The following is a 20,951-nucleotide window of genomic DNA, read 5'->3' as shown; positions in this document are numbered from 1 at the left end:
TTCTCGTTTAGCGCATTAACACATTTTCTGGAAATATGGCAAACTGTGACTTATTAACACCAAACTTTTTATGTGACTTTGTCACCTTAAATTAACCAGGTCAAGTCAATTTGGTAACAGCGCCACCTATTGGTCAAGAATGATAAACCATTCATCAAACATTAATTATGAAATTTCCAAAACTGCTAATAACTTTTGATTGCATTAGCTTATTGTAATTAAAGACAACAGATATACCAATTATGCCATAGCTGGCCAAACTTCCTTTCCTTCCTTTTTCAAACTCCTCCTAGACGGTTGGTCCAATTTTCATCAAATTTGACTCAGATCATCTTCACACCATGCTGGCAAAAAGTTATGGATTTAGTATTGATAAACTAAGTGCCGCAACAAATTTGAGGCTTGACGCCAAACTGCATTTGAGGCTGTATCTGTGCAAAGCTTTGACATATTGACACCAAACTCTGTGTGTGCAATTGTCCTCTCACAAAGAACACACCACATCGATTTGATAAAATTGCCACCTTTTGGTCAAAGGTGATGATTTATTAAGGCATATCACTAGTTGTTGTATTTATGCTTTTTCATCCATTTCAACTACAATCATTCTAAAACAGCTTTAATTTCTCATTGTTGCAGTTGGTTGGATGCTTCATGTTATGCTTAGCTCTTAATTTTGCCTCAGCTGTGCATGTCCCCGTAATTGCTGCCTGCAGCTATATTTTAATATTATTTTCTGTAGTAGCAATTACATAGAACTGTGTTGTTAGTAGTACACTCAAGCATTCAGAGAGTCAGCTTCTCCTGCTTTACTTCAGTCGAGTTGTGTGTGATATGCCTTTGGGTTCAGGGTATAAAGTGACATGCTCACTCAGTCACTGAGAGCTGTAAGTGATGCCTGTAGCCTGCTTAAGGCTGTTTAGTTCACTTCCTGTTGATTGTGAGGGCCTAAATTTGAGCATGTGTACAAATCCTCATGGTGAGTCCCTGTGTTAGACAGGGGTCATTATGATTGTATTTAAAAACTGCTCACATCTCACAGAAATCTGCATGTACTGCTCGTGCTTATATACACTGTGGAACCTTAACACTGTCCATGTGTAGATATTCCTACATGTTCAAAGATACAATTTTAAGACTTGAATTGTGTAAGGATGAATTTCATTAAGAAATGTCAAAGTTAAGATTCTTGTACTCTCATATGTCAAAATAAAAGGAAGATGCACAATGTTGTTTTAAATCAAATGTATTTTTATTTCCTTAAAGTGCAAAAGAGATTGTAGGCTTGCACACAAAAGGTTTTTTACAGAACAATACAATGCAATGAAACAACATTAATAATAAATAGCTTTTCAAGACATTGAACGTGCGTTCTTTGAAAGGAGGAGTTTGCAGGGCATTCATAAATAAATATAAAAAAGATGATAGGTAAGCATAGCTCTGGTTCCAAAGAGAAGGGTCCATGAATGCTTAGGCCTTTACAAGCAAAGCAAACTCTGCGGAAAGACATTGATAAAGAAAAGCAATTAAAGTCTTGCACTTTTCATTTTAGCAGTTCATTCAGTTCAAGCAGCTCAAAGTTTATGTGGACCTTGTATTTCTATTTAATCATTTATAGGCTAGTATACATATGCCATTCTTACAAAACTTAAACAATTATTGATGTTTTTCATTAAGAATTACTGCACTTTTATTATTTGCTGATCTGCTTTAAATATAAAAATAAACTTAGCTACAAAATCAAGAGCTATAAAAGATGAGAAATCAATTCATGTTAGGACTTATCAAGCAAACATTAAAAATGTTCTGTAACTAATAGTTTTTAAGTTTGATTGCATCATCAGAATTCATAATTAAACCATGTTTTATCTTGATATGCTTTGTATCCTCAGTGCTATAAAGTTCAAAATATTATGAATATGAGATTAAGTACCATCAACTCCGATTTTGCCGTCACCATCGCTGTCACCAGCTGAGAGGAAGGCCTTGGTCTCAGCATCAGTCAGTGCCCTGGCGCCAGCGGAGAAGTTCTGCAGGAACAGTCTGGGAACATTGAGGAGAATGGAAAAGAGCATTAAGAAAACTGCCTATATATTATAATATTATATAATAAATGCATAACAATGAGTTCAATAATTCTAAGTCTGTTGCTTTCATACTTCAGCTCATCCTCCTCAATGAAGCCACTCTTGTCCTGGTCAATGACAAAGAAGGCCTTCTTGATGTCTTCGGGAGTCTTTGCACTCAGGCCAACCTTGGCGAAAAAGGTCTTGTAGTTGAAGGAGTCAGCAGCTAGAATCACATAAAATAGAACCGATATTAAAAATCAACTAATTAATCAATAGTCTATTGGTGAGTTATAAGAGATGTGTCTTACCAGCGCAATCCTTAAGGGCTGCAGCCACATCCTCGTCCTTGAGAATTCCAGCAAATGCCATTTTGATTTATACCTGGAACAAGATGATTAAGATGCATAAAGGTTTCTGACATTCAATTTAGACTGAATTATGGTAACATCACATTAACTGCAACATTTAGTGTAATTTCAAATAATTCTCAAACAATTCTCCCACTTAAGTAAAACGTCCTAGTGTTAAAATATGATTTCTGTGAGCTCATGTGAGATTGCCAAATTAAAAACACCAACAAAGTCATGGACAATCATTGCAAGCTCATCCAAAAACATAAGGAAGTAAGTAGAACGTATGGTCCTTGGTTTGGTTAATTGAAGAGATGTACTTTCGCATTTTCAGTCCTGCTGCAAGTCCATTCACATCCTTATTTTATTCCTCCATTTCTCGTTAATTGTATTCCATGGTGATTAGAGAAATTCATCGACCCCTGGTGTATGATCCTCAAGGTGTCTTGGGTAAACTCACCTTTGCGCTGCGTTGGCAACTGTTCCACAGATGTGTGACGACTACTCAAGCACCCATGGGCCTAGCTTTTATACTTTTGTCTCTGGGGTTGTAACGGACACCAAATGCTGAGCTTGGGTAAAGTTTCAAACAAAAATGTGTCCACTAGTCATATAGCTCTATTTTTATCCTTTCGAAAAGGGGATGCTCTGAGTCCTTATGGGAAACATATGTGGGACATCCTAGTGCACACACTGCTTGTTTTTGCATGAAAATGTGTGCAATGCATTTATATGTAAAGTCATTCTTTGTACCATAATTCTTATATTTTGCCCATTCAGCTTTGTACTATGAAAATTTGAAATCATTTTTGAGGTCAAACAAGAATCCTTTTCGAGTGAGTTACATGAGATCCTGCTGGATAAACTGAAATTTCTGTTTTGCAGTCTATTCATTATTTTATTTATGAAGTTTAGTACAGTAAATGCAGTAGGATTTTATGACTTATCTCATTAGGATTCTTTATTATCCATTGCAAATTATTATTTAACTTATTAATCGAAGATATATTCCAATAGGGAAATGTATAAGAATATGTTTTCAGTTTTTGTTTTTTCCTTGGGGTGGAAGGGGAGGGGGATGCCGACCCATTTACAGTTGCTGTACCATATTTATTCTATACATGAAGTAAGACGATGCTTAGCAGATTCTGGGACAGCTGGATATTTGAGCTGGAGCAAACGTTTCAGAGTTTCAGATTACTGGCAAATATGATAAAACACTTTTTATCTCTAAAGGAGGCTATTTCACTCAATATCTTAATTAATAGTCCTATATACACACACATATATATATATATATATATATATATATATATATATATATATATATATATATATATATATATATATATATATATATATATATATATATATCATTGTGATGACCAATGTACAAAATGTCAAGAAGTATGCAAAACAATTTACTTTGTACTTCAGTGATTACAAATATTGTAGTATACTGTACCATACACATCATTGTAGTTTTAATGTGTTAGCTTGTTTACCCAACAGATTTAGTTTGAATTATAAAACTCATAAAAAATCTAAAAAATATAAAATTGCAAGTCATACACAATGTAGATGCAAATAAAATATTGTTGAAATAATTTTATTTTGTTTTCCTTTCTCTTGTAGAATTTCTAAGTTCATACAATAACATTACAGTACAACATAGAAGACAGGGCACAATCCTGGACAATTCAGCTTTGAAAACAACTGAGTGACAAGACCCGTGGCAAAGCTCATCATTTTTCTTTGCCATGTTTGACAGTCAGAGCTGGTCTCAGGAGGCATTTACATGAACATCAGTATGTGATATTTCCTTATTTTTTTGGCAATTCTGTATAGCAGTGTGATTATCAGGTAACTAACACCGGCACTACTTTTATGACTCTTGTATTATACAGCGGACTCTCCCCCAACTGCTAACATTTTGTGTATCAACTGCATTGAAAATGATTTCTGGAAAACTAGTAACATTATTTTAATATTGTCTGTCTTGTTACTGTCTTATATTGCACATTGTAATGCATTTTCTTTTTCTTAGTGAAAGGCATTAAGATAAGAGAACAGTAAACTCAAATTAATATTTCATGACCATGTAAAAAATGCATTGATTGTGTAATTAGCTGAATGACTACACAATCCCTAATATATCACACAGGATTGTGCAACTCAGTTTTTCAGTCACTCTAGCTGCCTCATAAACATACATGGCGGAAAAAAGTATTTAGGGAAATTACTCGACTGTAGCTCATCCTGTTCAGTGAACCCACTCTTGTCCTGGTCCAACATTTTAAAGACCTTCTCTATCTCAGGAGGAGACTTCTTTGACAAGCCTACAGTTGCAAAAATTGTCTTTGGGCTGAAAGAGTCCTTTGCTGCAAGAATCAAAATTAAAAAGAAAAATTCTCAGTGGATATTCTGACAAAATAAAAAAGGATAAAAAAAATTCTGACTAAAAAACAAACATCATTCATAGTAATATACACAGAGGTGCATCTGAAGTATTGTTCATTGGTGTATCATTCACACTTTACCTTTGCATAGACTGATGGCGGTTGAAATATCAGAGGCAGCCAAAACTTCTGTGATAGCCATTTTTCAGTGGATCTGACGAAATCCGAGGTATCTTCGCTGACGTTCACAGCAAAACCATCGCTACATGATGTCAAAAACCACCAGTGTTTGAATGTCAGCTGCAGCGGTGTCCTTTACACCACCTGACCTGTCCAGGACACAGAACTACATCCCATTGTCATTGTTACTCAAGTAAAGCACCTCACAATCTACTGCATTAAACAAGCAAACACAAATCTTATGATTTATAACATGAATGTGATGTGTTGCTAAATATCAGCAGGTTATATCTGGTTCAGCCATTATTTTTCATTCACTTAAAGTAAAGATCTTTGTAAACATCCTGTTATTGCTTCACTGTCATCATTGGACGTGCGCCTACACAATATGATTTAAAAGCAGTATAGCCATGAAATAGAGTCTGTGGAGAATTTTGCCCAGAAAAGTATGTCTATTTTCCTCACAGATCAAAGGCAGAAGGCCTGATCCCAGTATTGAAGCACAGTGAGATGAAGTCCACCTGTTTTTGTGTTTACGTGACCCTAACCGATAGCTTTGTCTTTGCGCACGTGCTGGTTTACAGCATGCGGACTGTGTGCGGCTGTGACGTCAGCTTCACTTCCTCCGCAGGCTCTTTTCCTGAGGATGGACGTCTGCCTGCCTGTGTTGCTGCCAACCAGGGGCCAAAGCAATGACAAAAACATCCTTCCAGCCCACTACCTGCCCCCGTGGCCTTGTCCCGCACCATACTACCTCTTGTTTGCAGGAAGGCCATGTTTCCTGAGTGACAGGGATTTTAGGGGGTCGGGGCTAGACTTTTCATATTCTCAATAACACTGTTTGCTTCGTCTTCGTTTATATGTTGCATCAGGTGCACTGAAGAGCGTCTGGAGCCTTATGATATTAGACATATGGACAGAGAAGAGATTTGACCTGGTGAGTTAATGTGATTTAGAATATGTGCTCTTTGGACCAAACCAGTGTGTTTAAACCATAATGGTGCTTGTTTATTGCTGGTGAGTGTTTATTTCCTCTTTTATTAATTGTATGAATGGCAGCTCTTTTTAACAGCTGAACATATTGAGCTCAAAGAAAATGTGCAAAATTGTACCTTTATGGGTACAACAGCACTTTGTTTGTATACCTTACATACCCTTAAAAGGTGCATTTTAGGCAGCTTAGTCATTTGTACCGTTAAAGTACTACTTATGAACCTTTTTTGTGTAAAAAAGGTGTTATACCTAAAAGTACAAGTTTTTTTCTTTTTCTTTTTTTTTGTATGAGTGTATAGTTGATGCTTTTGGGAAATACTTCCGGAAAAAAGTTTATTTAAAACATAATTTTCTTTAAAAAAAAATTTTTTCTAATGCATTTTGTCACACATGATGTATTTGCCATTTAAAAATATTGAAGATCCTTCTATTAACGGGTGACTTTCAAAATGAAAATGACTTATCGTACTCAAAATTATTTATATGCACAGCAGTTGAAATATTGTTTAAAACATCCTCTCTTTTGTTTCATAAGTCCTACTGGTTTGGAAATGGTAAGGTGGTAAATGGTAAATTGGTAAATGATAACTGAATTGTTATTTTATAATTTTGAAATTCCATTTTATGCATCAATTACCAATGCAATCATTTTATTGCCATGGTTATTATCATTAATATTTGTAAAATTTGTCAGAGGGTAGTTAAAAGAAATGATTAATTAGCTGATAAGTGAGCAATGTGTTGCAATTACTGTATTTAAATCATTACATGCCTGGAACACGCCCTGTTTTATTTTCAGACGCTTTTTTGCACGCCAAGGTTCTCAGTAACAGTCTGAGATTTCTCACTAAGCCTCTCTTGATAGATTTACAACTTGTTTGATGTATCATCAATTGCTCTTGATCCGTCGACTCCATTGTCATCAGAGCATTAGACAAAAACAAAGAGTGACTCAGCGAATGGGAGTTTCTTTCAAAAGCTGTCCCTAATTAAAGCTGATTGTGTCTTTCAAAAGCGAGGACACAGATTGCGCTGTTCCCCATCTCTTGGGTTCAGTTGCATCTCTATCTATTTCCAGCTGACCAGCTGTGATGGAAGCATGCCGATGGGACTCTCAGATTTAGCCAAGACGGCCTCCTCAGTTTCAGTTCCCGCCCCTCCTCTTCCCTAGCATCAATCACTCAACACCAAGTGTGTGTGTGTGTATAGGTTGGAATGTTTGTGTGTGCATGTATGGACACCCTGAGGTGACCTCGGCCCAGATCACATCATTAGCCGTAAATCTGAAGGCACCCACAAAACAAACACATTCAGAGCACATTTGGGCATTCTTCCTCACTGTCTGATTTATATGCAGATGAAATGAGGTCTTATGCAACACCTGTCTCTCCTGTCCCATGATTCCCCCTGCACGCGAGTGGTGTGGCCACAGACTCCTCCGCTTCCATGTCTGTGAAATACACCAAGGCGCTAATTGAGCAGCCTATCTTGCCAGGCTGCGAATTCCCCTTGTGCTGATAGTTGCTATAGCCCTTGGGGGCCTGTAAGTGTGGCAAGAGGCCAGCGAGACTCCTGGCACTGCACAATGAGATCACCAAGACTTGGATCAGTTGTGTAACAGCACTCATGTATCATGCCACAGAGTTGGACACTTCTCAGTGAGGATCTCATGAACTCTTCATCCAACAGTGCCTGGGAGCAGTTGGTTTCAGGCCGCTGAAAATTAGAAAAGCCCCCCCAGCTCCTGGTCTTTCCCTTGGAAGACTTGGAAGCTGTTTGGGAATTACTTAAAGGGACAGTTCACTCAAGTATTAGAATTCTGTCATCATTTATTCACCCTCAAGTTGTCACACACAAGGAACACAGACAAAAAAAATTGATTTTGACTTTTATTCTTTGGACATTAAAGGGGTCATATGACACTGTTAAAAAGAACAATATTTTGTGTATTTGTTGTTATGCAATGTGTTTATGCAGTTTAATGTTGAAAAAAACATTATTTTCCATATAATGTACATTATTGTTAGCTATCCAGTGTGTTGTGACTGGCTGAATGCCTCAAGCATGTGAAGGAATGTTTTATGCCCCTTAACATACTGTGATGCTGTCTTTCGGTGAAATGAGACAAAACCAATAAAACCCATTACGAACAAGGCATTTATTGCCTCCAGTGGGGACATAATTACTGATTATAATGAATTAAACTGTGTTTTTATGCATTGCGTTTTGCGCTGCTTAAAATGCGCTGCATACATCTGAATATTTGGGTTTAAATGTTCTAGAACAGTATTGTGAATACAAATTAACCACTGATTTCTATTTGTGCCCACTTTTGAAAGGCCGTAGCGGCAACAGCAAGAATAAAAATTACACCTTCTTTCTTTGCGTGAACATTTGGGCGGCATTATGCAAAATAATGATGTTCTTCCCACATCATGACATAGACATATGGGGGCGTGTTTGAATGAGCCATTTTAGGAGGGCGTGGGCGTGGACTCCCAATTTTTATAAAGAATATCTCTTTGGATTTGAGACTGTAGTCTTTGCAACCTTACAGATCTTCTTTATGTACCAAGAGCTTATACCACTCCAAAGAGAAAGGAAAAATTGTAATCGCATCATATGACTACTTTATGCATTATTTGCTTGATCACTCTTTTAAAGTGGTCCCAAGTAACTTTTGGACTGAAATGCATTCATGCAACAGGAGCAGAGCATGCCAGTTGCATTACGACTCAGTGACTGTCCTTCTGCTTGTACAGTACCTTTGGGGTTTCCCTGAGCAGCCACAGGCCTGGCTCTAGTTTTATTAGTATGACAGTGTCTCTTGGATGGACTTCACACTTAGCAGAATGGCAGCATACAGCCATGACATTGGATACAAATCTGGCATCACATTTTTATCGTATTTCGTCCTGTAAATGTTTTTTCCTTTCTCTATTTTAGGATCACATATACATGTTCTCAGCCTGGTACAGATCTATCTGGCAGATTTAGTTCTCCGGTAAGTGAGACGTCTGCCAGACTTAAAACAGATTACATTTTTCTTTGCATAAACTCTATCCTGTAAAGTCAGAGAAGAGAGGAAAATAGAAAAGTCCTAGTAAGTAAAACATACTAGTATTAGAGATTATAGGACAAAGGTTGCAGATGTGTGATCTAACACTTTAAGCTCAATATCAAAGTTAAGACATATATTGGATTCATTTAGATCTTTTTTATTAATGTTTTTAACAATAAAATATTGTTGTAAAATGCAATCCTACATCATACTAAATGTAACTAATGATCTGATTAGTACTATATCATGTAGTAATGTGCGTTAATAAGCTTAATGAAAGTTATTAATTGAACTCACAACAAGATAAAGTTGTAATCCAGATGATTTGAATGATTTCTGGGTGGCTTCCAAAACAATTAACGTTCTATATCTTTAGCAGATGTTTTCTGTAATCTAATTTCTTGGGCATATACAATTTCTTTTGCATAAAAGCAGCCCAGCATATGTACATATTTTAGAAGTATTTCCAAATAAACTAAATTTGTGGAATATCAAATTTAAAAAAAAGAAATTCTTTGTATGTTCTTTCACCCACAGGAGCTGTAAACCTGATCCATGACTGCAGAGCAAAGGCAGGCAGACTGCTGTTACGGACAGAGCTTTTTTTATTTTTAAATTATAGTGACACAGCATATAGAGAAATCTACTGAACATCCCTGCCCATATATAGTCACTGTACAGAATGTACAGGATGTAGTTTTGGGCATCTCTGAAATAATAGTTTTGTCCATTTAATTCTCAAACTCACACCAGTTCCCTGTGCAATCTCCCTGGTAGCTAAAGCGTAATAATCTAAAATAATTTGTTTTCTCAATACACTGTCAAGTTTTAATGGAAATCTTTGAGCCACACGTGAAGACACTTCACCTCAGGATCCACTAGGGGGACTCTTGCTGCAAAATGTATACAGCTTTGAATAGTATGGTGTTTAGATTTTATTTAAATGGGAAACAACCAACATCCCCTTCTTTTTGTAAAGGATTTTGGAAAATATAGTGAGTTTTGTAGATTTTATTTTATTTTATTTTCAACATGTATTATAACAAAAGTTTTTAACGTACATTGCAGATTATACATTTGCTAGGTCTTTTGGGCTCTGACAGCATTATGTCAGATAACATGTTCATCCTTATGCATCCTCAGTCATGTCACAGCAAGAGAACTGTAAATAGTTAGAGTGGAGCTAGCCTTAACTGGCTTCCCTGTTGCATCTCTGGCTAACAGCCGACTTCCTACCATTCTAATTTAGACTGTACAGTAGTTCACACCAAGTACCAAATCATCTCATCCCTAGATCAGGGTCATAGCTGTTAACTAATACTAAAATAATTACTTATTAGCAGGTCCCTGAGCTGATTTATAAACACATAAATGAATGACGCAATGTACGGCACCAATTTAATTTAAGTAGAAGGTGGTCAAATATCTTAGCTTACAAATCCATCTTGAATTACTCACACTATTCAGGCCGTCTGTACACCAGAGCTGCTGTACAAGGCACTTCCCAACTTTTCCAAAAAAGGTTACGACATCCAAGGCTGATGTTTCATTTTTGTCCCCTACCCAGAATGCAGCAGGGCACCAGACGAATGGAGTTGCTGTTGTAGTGGGGCATGTAACTCTCCGAGCCACTGGCTCTGATTTGCATGCTCAGAATAAGCCCAAAGGCATCCAATTACACAGCTCTCATGGATTGTTAGGTGTCACTTATCATCTGTTTGAGGGATATGATGATTCTGCCCTTCGTGTGTAAAAGGATAGCGTGCGGTTCTGGGCCCCTTTTTTGTGAAGTGTTACCGCTCAATTGGTGGGAAGATCAACACAAACCCACTTAAAATAGTGAACCTCCTCCCTTTTTGGTAGCATGCTAGGCTTCGGGACCCCTACAAGGTCTGTTGCCGTAGTTCGGGGTGAGCACATTCCCCTCAGTGGTTTATGAAATATTAAGGCTAAAAAAGAGAAGCGCTTTTTATTGAGAGTGAAACAATCTGAGAACTTTGCTCTCGTGATTTCTTGTGTCTGATTATTTCATTTATATCACAAAGAGCTGTATTGGTATTTCTAATGTTTTATATCATAGTCTCTGTAGAAACATATCTAAAAATGAACAGCACCTGGGCAAGACGTAAGGATTTGGTTTAGCAATAATACTGTAAATTCCTCTGCTCCAGTTTCTCTGTCTCAGTGCTTTTAGCTGCTCGTTTTAATGGTAGCTGTTAGGTCTTCGGTTTCAGAAGCTTGGAGCAAAACAATTCCTGAAGAAGAAACCCGAAGCTCCCTGTACTTTCTTGTCAGACGTCTGATTGAACTACCAGCTGCATGTTTGCTCCTCCCCACGCTCAGGCCTGGTGGGAATGTGTGTATGCATGCATCTGTTGCCAGCTGGGAACAATATCCTGATGCTGAATGAGTGTGTTTTGTAAAACTCCAGCATCAGTGATTTTGTTGCCAGAGGAGCACCTTGGACATCCTGTGCTTGTGTCCTCATGGAGCTTCCCTCATCCTGATCTGCACACGGTTGGAAAGCAGAGCAAAACAGGCCTCAGAACGGGTGGTATGGGCTAGGTGCACAAGATGGCGCCGGTGAGCTTCAGCGACGCGAGTGTGTGCGTACTTATTTCCGGTCTTGCGACGCTCGCATTGACTGTAAGGGAAACTTACATACGAAACTTGGCTAGATGTATATAATTAAAGATTTTCAAATTTAACAGCCGATAGTGGTATATCAAAAACATGGGGAAACATCCTCCCTATATTTTGCGTACCTCTGTGTGGAAATTCATCAAGATACAACGTGGAGATTGCTTTATTCTTCTGTTGATTATGCGGATCAGCGTCAGTTCAGGTCCACAGGGATTTCTTTTTTCAAACACAAACCTCTCAAATATGCAATACTTTTCATTTTCGAAGAGCTGGTTTTGTTCTGTTATGTAAGAGAAATGTTTCTGACTGTCAAACAAGACGCACAGAGATTTCTGATAAAGTGTTTTATTAACTTTATTTGATATAATTTATAACTAACTGTACAATTAAACGTAATATAATTATGGTAGGTTTGCCTTAAATAAAAGATCGCTGTTTGCATTCATGTGTGTTTTTATCTGTTTATTTGTTTTGTGAAAGATCTGCAGCATAAATCATTATCTGTCTATGAGTAGCCATTGTTATTGTTTTGCATTAATTATCAGATTAAACAGATATTAAAATTAGTCACGTATTTTTTACTGTGTAAAATAATCTTGTGAAAATAACGATGAAACAGACTGATGTATGTGTACAATTGAGAATTCTGAAGATAAATCGCAGCCCACGTCTCACGAAGTAAATATTTAATATAAAAAATAATAATAACAATGCAAACATCTTCGAGAAATAAGTAATTTGTACATTTACATATTTGGTAAGATAAAATACATTATATAGCTGTGTATACACACCATGAGTTCAACTTTCATTTCGTGAACAGTAGTGAACATTAGTGTATTTAATTCATTCACCGGACCGAAACATACAGGTTTCAAATCCACTGGCTCAGTTAACATTTGTAGTATGATAATAGCAGTGTATATCTTATTTGCATATGAAGTGATATTATAAATCCTGTAAACATATAGAAGGTAATATTTGGACTTCTCTGGTTCTCTGCACTGACTTTAAGCACAACCGGAAATACCTACGCACACACTCGCAAGACCGGAAATCCAAGATGGCGGAGATATGCAACTAGCCCATTAGGCAAATTTTATGTTTTATACCTGTATAATCTAAATGGTCCACTTTTGGTATACAATAAATAAGTGTCTATTTTGTTCTGCAAAGACAGAAATGACTTACACTATTTATTTAACTGATATAACTGCAGAATATATACATATATTTATATCTATTTAAATATGAAAAATAGCAGTTGTGCAATAAAAAGACATTTTGAGACTCCATATTCTGCGTAATGTGTTCTGTTCACGATTTGGCCACTGTGTGTCCCGAGTTCAATTTGAGGTTGTGTTTCTGGATAATGTCCAGCAGAGGGCACACGCACTTCGCCTTGTTTCATCCCCAAGTGCGGGGCCTAACATGCGTGACAAGAGCAGAGTATGACAGACTCTTTCTTAAGGTAAGCTTTTGTAGAATATGTTGTGAGCAAATACTGATTTTATTTAGTGACTGCTAACTTAAAGACCAAAAAAAAAAAAAAAGCCAAACCCTACAACAAAAACTTACGATACTACAGTGAGTTCATAGAATTATTAGTCAAGTCGATATTATATATATATTTTTATTACATTTTACCGGTTTCAAGCCACATTAGTCTTAACAATTAGGTAAGGTTAAGTAATCGTTAATGGGGGAAAAGTGTGGAGGTGTAAAGTCAAAAGTTATGAAATGCCTGTGAGAAAGATGCGAATGAGAGGCTGAGAATAAAATCTACGTATTTATGGTTTAATTGATTAGCAAGTTTTTTTTTGTAGGCCATCCTGGAAGTAAGTATTACTTTGGTTCCTTCGACAAGAAATAACTAACTAAATAAATAAATAAAATCCACTGGCTTTTGGATTATTGCAGAAGCTCTGCAGTCCCATTTAGCCATTTTTTAGCAACTAGCTTTTTTAAGACCTTTAAAAAAGTGAAAGCTTAAATCACAAGGGGCTATTACTGATCTACTTTATGTCATAAATTTATTGAGTGTTAACCAAATACTTTATTTCAGACATTCACGGTTTTGGCCTACAAAAAGATATCTATTGCTCACTGCTTGGAACACCATATCCCACAATGCAATGTGCTCAACTTGACATTCCATTTCCTGTGTAACAAAGGAATGTAAATATTTACAGCCATATATATATATACATATATATATATATATTAGGGATGCACAATAATATAGGCACAACATCGGTATCGGCCGATAAAAGCTTAAAATGACAATTATCGGTATCGGCCGATATGAATATTTCTGCCGATGAGCCAAACCGATATTCTCCAAGTGAAATAATTGACCTGTTTTTCAGATGTGAATGTCTGTCTACATTTGTAAAATAATAAATTGATGGTAGAATCAGTACAGAAGAGATACATGGATTTCTCTTCAGTAAAATTAAAGTTTAAATATATCAGTATATATTTGTATATATATCATCGGCCAAAATTATCATCGGCATCGGCCAAAATTATTTAGAAAATATCGGCATATCGAATATCGGCCAAAATCCAATATCGTGCATCCCTAATATATATATATCTTTTTTTTTTTAAAGCATAATAACTATTATTTACAATTTGCTACTCACTTGCAATGTGATGAGGTCATTGTTGAAACAATGTTTCGATTATTGTTGCAAAACAACTATTGTTTTCTCATACTTTTTATTATTTTTAGGCAGTACACAGTGTGTAGCTACTGCACATTATACAGCATTCTGAACATATCCGGCCCCTCCGTGTTTTTTATTTAACAGCTACTTGGAAAATAAGTCCTTAATTTCAATCAGTTACACACAAAACTTGCACTGAAATGATTTATGCTTTTTTATACATTCTTAATCACATACAATATGAAACCAATTTCATCTAGCTAGTGAAACCGGCAAGTGGTATACCGGTATATATGGTCTTAATTAAATGTCATAAATTGCTGAGCTAGTTAATGTAGGGTCCTTATTTGTAAAGTAGTTGTTTCAACAAAGTTTGTAAGTAAATGAGTAGTTGGTGTGTGTGTTTGTATTTATTTACAGGGTGTGGAGAAAGCTGGGTGGAGGCTTTCAGAAGATATGGACACACACACACCTGTTGAACTCAGAGCTAGAAGTTAAAGAAGCAGGGATTAGTCCTCTCTCTCAACTAAGAGATTTCCTCTATGCATACAGATGGTGAGTGTACGAGTGTGTGTGTGTTTCTTGACTGACTTCGTCACAGTACCTATTGAGTCAGCTCTCTGAGTCATCCGTTTCAAGGTTGCCTAGTGACAGCGGCGGGGAAATGTTTCCTATTGCGCATTCGCTGATGCTTGGTACCAATATTTATTCAAGCACTGCAGTAAGAGGGCCAGAGAAAATAATTGATGCATTTCACATGATTGCATGGATGTTCGGCCAACCGCAAAAAATGTTTACCTGCAGATTCTGAACTTCCCTTGTTTTTCATGCTTAGTGAATCAACTTCCTAATAAAACTGATGCAGAAATGTACTTCTTTTGACTCATATTTAACTGGAAATCATTTAGCATTTTTATTAATAGTATTAATATGGCCTTTTTTATGGATTATTTTGGTCAGAACCAATAGTTTAAAGATAAAATGTTGTAATGATGGATTGTAACTCGTCACAAAGACTGGAGTCGTGTAGATTACTTGTGGATTACTGTGATGCTTTTATCAGCTGTTTAGACTCTCATTCTGACGGCACCCATTCACTGAAGAATATTGATTGGTGAGCTATTGATGTAATACTAAATTTCTTAATGTGTTCAGACGGAGAAACAAACTCATCTACATCTTGGATAGCCTGAGGGTGAGACCAAATTTTCGAGCAAAAAATAATTTTGAGGTGAACTATTCCTTTATGGTTTCAAAATATTTGCTGAATCATTGTTCCCTCCACGTTGGGTTGTTTCACTCATGTGCACTGAGGCATTATTTTGTAGCCTCACAGCTAATGAATTTACCCTCATTGGTCTTTTCTGGCGGACATGATGCTCCTCCTACATGCTGGCACACTCCTCTCATGAAAGATGTCATTATCAGTGAAAATTAATCATGTTGTTACTATAACCTCATACATCTCAGATATGCATTTGAATGCTGGCGTTTAAGTCAAAGACAAAGTTTAAACCAGCACACATACACAAGAAAGCCAACAGAACTTATGAAAATTATTTCAAGCCTGTTTGGTTCCAATAGTGTGTTAAATGATATCTCATGAAGTGGTTTTACAGGTTTCCTGTGAAAACAAGTGTCACAACAGAAGATCTGGTGTTGCTAGACAAATATTTATCGCTACCAAGTAATGCACAGAGGGTAGTGTGTGTGCTGCAAGACAATATTTCCTGTTTTGACACCTTTCATGCTAACAAGAAAACAACCAACACCAAAAAGCAGGTGGAGACACCTACTGCACATATTCATGGCTCCTGAAGCTCCGAGGCATCCCCTTACAGCTGCAGGATTAGTTAGTGTTGACCTGCTTTTCCCTCAAAAGCAGAGAAATGCCTGTTACTTTTAAATGATAGTTTCCAATTTTCAGTTCAATGGAAAGCCATTACTTTTTAATTAATAGTAATTATCAGTGGTTATGCTAAATGGTTTATATTACAAGCAATTTTTTTTTGCATGTGTATGATCTTCAACAGATATATGAGATGGGCATGCATTTAATAAAAAAAATAAATGCAAATAATTAAAATGCATTTTTGTGTGTATAATTAAGATGCATTTCCTTAGCATCTGTTTAAGCCATACTGATATAACAGGTTGTACTTTTACCCCTCTCGTCTGACAGCCTTTTGGGTCATGGAAAAACTGACTTGTCCTCCTCTTTCCCTTTTTATGATGCTGCGTGAGTCAGGCTTTAATGCACTAGTCCCTGGCTGCTGTTTTGTCCAGTCAGATCACAGATGATGACATAAATGGCCGTATGACATCAAAATGAATGATGCATGAAAAATAACATCTATTTGCTCACATCACAGATCAGATTAACAAATCAAAATTGTGTATAAGCACTAAAACTAGATAGTCTGTTTGTTTTTGTTTTTTTTTAAATCATAATGTACTTTTGAGGGAGCAAAACAGAAAGTATTATTAACATAATGTTATTAGATGAGGCATGCCAGACCATTTTGGAATAGCTCACACCAAAATTCTGTCATCATTTGCTTACCCTCCATGTCGTTCCAAAATCATATGAGACAGGAGATGCAGGATGAATGATCACGCTGCTCTTTTGACTATGGTGACCAAGTCTTTCTGTCTTTTTTTTCGTCACATAATTATACCATCACTTCCAAAGACTTTTAATATTTACCACGCAAACCCACAACCTTTTGGCATTTTTGTAGCTTTACTGCCCCAGGTTATCTGAAAAAGAGCAACTTGAACATGCTGCGAAATATCTCATTTTATGTCCCACAGAAAAAAACATCATATGGACTCACAAAATGAGCGGGAGTAAAAGACTGAACTATTATTTTGGGGTGAACTCATAACTATCATCTAACCCTTCAAATAAGCATTCACTCAGTGAAACAAATTACCTTTAACTTCATCCAAACACTGTTCTGTGTGAAGAAACATCAGGTGTGCAGAGCAGTGCTCCATGTTTAAACAGCTATTTTTGTATCTAGCCTTGAAGGCAGCCAGCTGTGAGCTTTAGGCCTTGATTAAGCCATGAAACATTATATTTGTTTACTAATCAAAATAGTTTGTGGACATGGTCCCTTATCACCTTAAGTTCTAATCAAACAGCCCGTTAAGGTTCTGACAACGTTTTCATTTGTCATTTACATCTCACAAGCTCCCCTCGCTGGAATGTAGCGCTTAGCTTGGGGTTGCTAATGAGTGACTTATTTACTCAAGGGAAATTTGAGCAGGACTTTAAAGATACCTCCGTGTGGAGTATGCAAATCAAAAAAGTTATCTCGAAATTTAACACGGTGTTGAACAGTTGTAAATTATAAAAGGTGTGTTATCTGTGAGGTGCAATTTATCAGTAGGCTACTACCAAGTGCTGATAAACTAGACTACTACTACTGTGAATACCTGGATGGATTTGCATGAATGAATGTTAGCTGTGTTTGTACAGTTTGTATGCCTGCTGCTTGTGAGCATGATTTTGTATGAGGCTGTTTTCTGAGCTCTGTCTGTAACGCTTTGCTTACAGGCAGATTGTTATCAGTGTAAGTGCTGTATACCGGAGGTTCTACACTGAATAAACTGAGGGTTGGGATAGAAACTGTTTCCATAGTTCTCAGCATTGAGACCTGAGCAGGGTGTAAGTCTTGCCCAGCCTGTGTCCGGTCCAAACGCTGCTCGACCAAGGCCATCAGTTTTGTGGGGGAGGGAACATCTGAGCTGATAGCTGCTGTGAGTTAAACAGGTGTGAAATGTACTTGTTCTCAGAAACTATGTGAAAATGTCCTGTTTGTCTAACACCACGTTACTTGTGCCTTAATAATATGTAAAAAGTTATTAGTGTGCATCCATCCCTTACTCAAAATTATGTTTGCAGTTGTGCTTTATGCAACGCTGAAAAGTAAGCTCCAAACACAATTTTAAGATTAGAATAAGAGACTTCCATTAACGCAGGCACACTTAGAACAGGTTCGCCGTACTCAGGTACAAAATAAACATGTCTGTGTTTGATCTGTCTGATACCACAGTTTATGAAAAGGGTGGTTCTTTGCACACAGCTATACTTCTACAAATAAAGGATCCAGTAAGAAGCCTGATCCTATTGGTGAGGTTCAAAAAGTTTCGACAAAAGGACTTTATTTTCTTAAGATGTTGTTCTTTAGACAACCATGAATCCTGTGCTTTAAAACAGTGTCTCAAATTTCATTTCAAATGTATTTATTTTGTATGTTTTTTTTTTTTTTGTATGTTATTAATCCTCACAGCCCCACCAGTAAGACGTCTTTAATATATACATACATGGCCAAATTTTTTTAGCGGTTTCTAAAAGGTATACTGAAAAATAATAATAAGCATATGTTTTAAAAGCATTTATTGGCAAAAAAAAAATAAATAAAAGAAATTCTATGAGTCAACAGCGTTGTCCTTCATAGCCTGGCATGCTGGATATTAGCTTCTGGGCCAAATCCTGACTGATGGCAATCCATTCTTGCCTTATTTAGTTCTCGGAGTTGATCACAATTTGTGGGTTTCTGCTTGTCTACTCGCCTTTTGAGGACCACAGGTTCTCTAAGGGATTGAGATCCAGAGAGTTGCCTGTATGGCCATGGATCCAAAATTTCAATGTAATGATCTTTGAGCCTCTTCAATATCACCCTTGCTTTGTGACAGAGCCCACTCCCTTGGTTGAAAAGCAACCCCACACATGGATGGTCTCAGGATGCTTCACTGTTGGCACAACACAGGACTCACTTTTTCTTCTCAGAGCAATCGATTTTCCAAATGTCCCCAAACAATCGGAAGAGAGCTTAATCAGAGAAAATAACTTCCAATCCTTGTACTTCCTGCAGAAATTCAGTCTATCCTTGATGTGTGGTGTTTTGGGAAATGGTTCTTTCAGGTGCAATATTCTTTGTAGCAATTTCAATTGCTTTTTTTCTTCTTCACAAAAGCAATTTTTTGGCTAATGAAACTTTTAGCAATTAAAATGCATCTTATTACTACACAATAATCTAGAAACAATGTGAATGAACACCACAACAGCTTAAGCCTGAAACTTAGCAAAATACAAAATTTATATCACTGCCAAAACTTTTGGCCATGACTGTTTGTATATATATATATATAATTTGAATATTTTTTTTTTAGTTTTATTGTATGTATTAGACGTGATTCCCATTCACCTCCATTTTAAGAGGCCATTCACATATCGTGCCTTAAAACGTGTGGAAAACGCTAGGCGCGTCGCTTTCTCCTTCTTTCCAAAGCGCTCAGCACTTGCGCTCCTGAATCGTCTGTCATTGCCATGACCATGACCTGCTCTCTCTATGAGGACGCGGAAATTTCAGCAATGGATAAATGGATTTGCAGCATTAAAAATCGCTTGCAGTAGCTCTGCTATTAAATTTATTTAAAAATGGCTATCCATAAACAAATATTGATCAGCTGTTCTTTAATCTTGGCTGAGCTTTCAACGTTGTTAAGGGGAAAGGATGAAGCTGATTGGTTGGTTCTTGTCACATGACCTGCGGTGCACTTGCAGCATTTTGAAAAGTTGAAAACTCGATGTGGTGTGGACACGCCTGGAAAAAATTAGTGCCGCGTCGCTTCCATTATGAGTGTGCATACCGCGCTCCTACATTTGAAATAACGAACTTGAGCGCGCAAAAGACGCAATATGTGAACGGCCCCTAAAACTTACAGACTGCAACGGTTTGTGTAAAAAAATCTTTGTGTTCTACTGAAAGAAAAGAAGTCACCTACATCTTGGATGCCCTGGGGGTAAACAGATAAACATTAAATTTAAATTTTTGGGTGAACTAACCCTTTAAGTCATTTCCTTTACTCAAGCAGGAAATGAGATTAATCACAATCACTTGTTTTAATCTCTCTGCCAAATGTGTAAATGTAAATGCAAATGTAACAAAGTTAAAGCAGAATAAGCAGAATATTTTCCCCAGTTTAAAAACATAGCTTTAATGCAGAATAAAGAAACCAATACAGTGATCTGTATGTTTAGATTCAAAAGGAACTTGACTTGATGACAGGATCTTCCAATGAAGAAGAAAGTTTGGATATTGTGCAAAATACATAACTGCACCAGCATAAAGTAAAGCTCTGAAAAGTGCTTAAATGATATGTCTGCAAGGCCCATTTGAAATGCAAAGGTCTAAGCAAATATTTCACTTGATAAAGTACCATGGAAATAGTATAACCTACCAATTTAATCATCTTCATCAACCCATCACTACCATGTCTGTACTTTTCTTTCCTGCCAATTTTTTTTTAATAAAAATAATAATAATAATAATCTAAATAAACTTATTCCTGTTGATCAGTGGAAAGTCCCCACTACTGTAATGCAACAGTTGCCAATCTGATTTGCTTTGTCAACTCCGTCCACAACTTTAAATCAGAAGCATTTAGAGTGCGCACTGCATGTAGCCAACCACCTGCAGCAGCAGCAGCAGCTGTATCACAGACCCGCTATTATCATCATCTGAAAGCCTGAACAAAGTTTCAGATCGCTATTTCCGATGCTTGCGCCAGCT

The 20,951-nt window shown here is 36.8% G+C and overlaps 1 protein-coding gene across 1 annotated transcript; it reads right to left on the bottom strand.

The window, feature by feature from the left end:
• Positions 1 to 1,230: 1,230 nt before the first annotated feature.
• pvalb2 (parvalbumin 2) lies at positions 1,231 to 2,963 on the bottom strand. Its single transcript, XM_052571610.1, has 5 exons — positions 2,880 to 2,963; positions 2,378 to 2,450; positions 2,160 to 2,292; positions 1,934 to 2,043; positions 1,231 to 1,496 (listed from the first exon to the last, which is right to left on the bottom strand). The coding sequence occupies exons 2-5, from the start codon at positions 2,436 to 2,438 to the stop codon at positions 1,471 to 1,473; spliced, it is 330 nt and encodes a 109-aa protein (XP_052427570.1). The 5' UTR covers positions 2,439 to 2,450; positions 2,880 to 2,963; the 3' UTR covers positions 1,231 to 1,470.
• Positions 2,964 to 20,951: the final 17,988 nt, after the last annotated feature.

Source organism: Carassius gibelio, chromosome B12 (genome assembly GCF_023724105.1).
Source record: "Carassius gibelio isolate Cgi1373 ecotype wild population from Czech Republic chromosome B12, carGib1.2-hapl.c, whole genome shotgun sequence".
Taxonomy (NCBI): Eukaryota; Metazoa; Chordata; class Actinopteri; order Cypriniformes; family Cyprinidae; genus Carassius; species Carassius gibelio.
This window is presented reverse-complemented; position numbering and strand designations above follow the sequence as displayed.

Bases quoted from the DNA above. Each gene is read 5' to 3' on its own strand.
- pvalb2 (XM_052571610.1), bottom strand. From the start codon at position 2,438: ATGGCATTTGCTGGAATTCTCAAGGACGAGGATGTGGCTGCAGCCCTT. The intron at 2,293-2,377 runs GTAAGACACATC...ATGTGATTCTAG, and splicing joins AGCCCTTAAGGATTGCGCTG to CTGCTGACTCCTTCAACTAC. The intron at 1,497-1,933 runs GTACTTAATCTC...GTCTTTCCGCAG, and splicing joins CGGCAAAATCGGAGTTGATG to AGTTTGCTTTGCTTGTAAAG.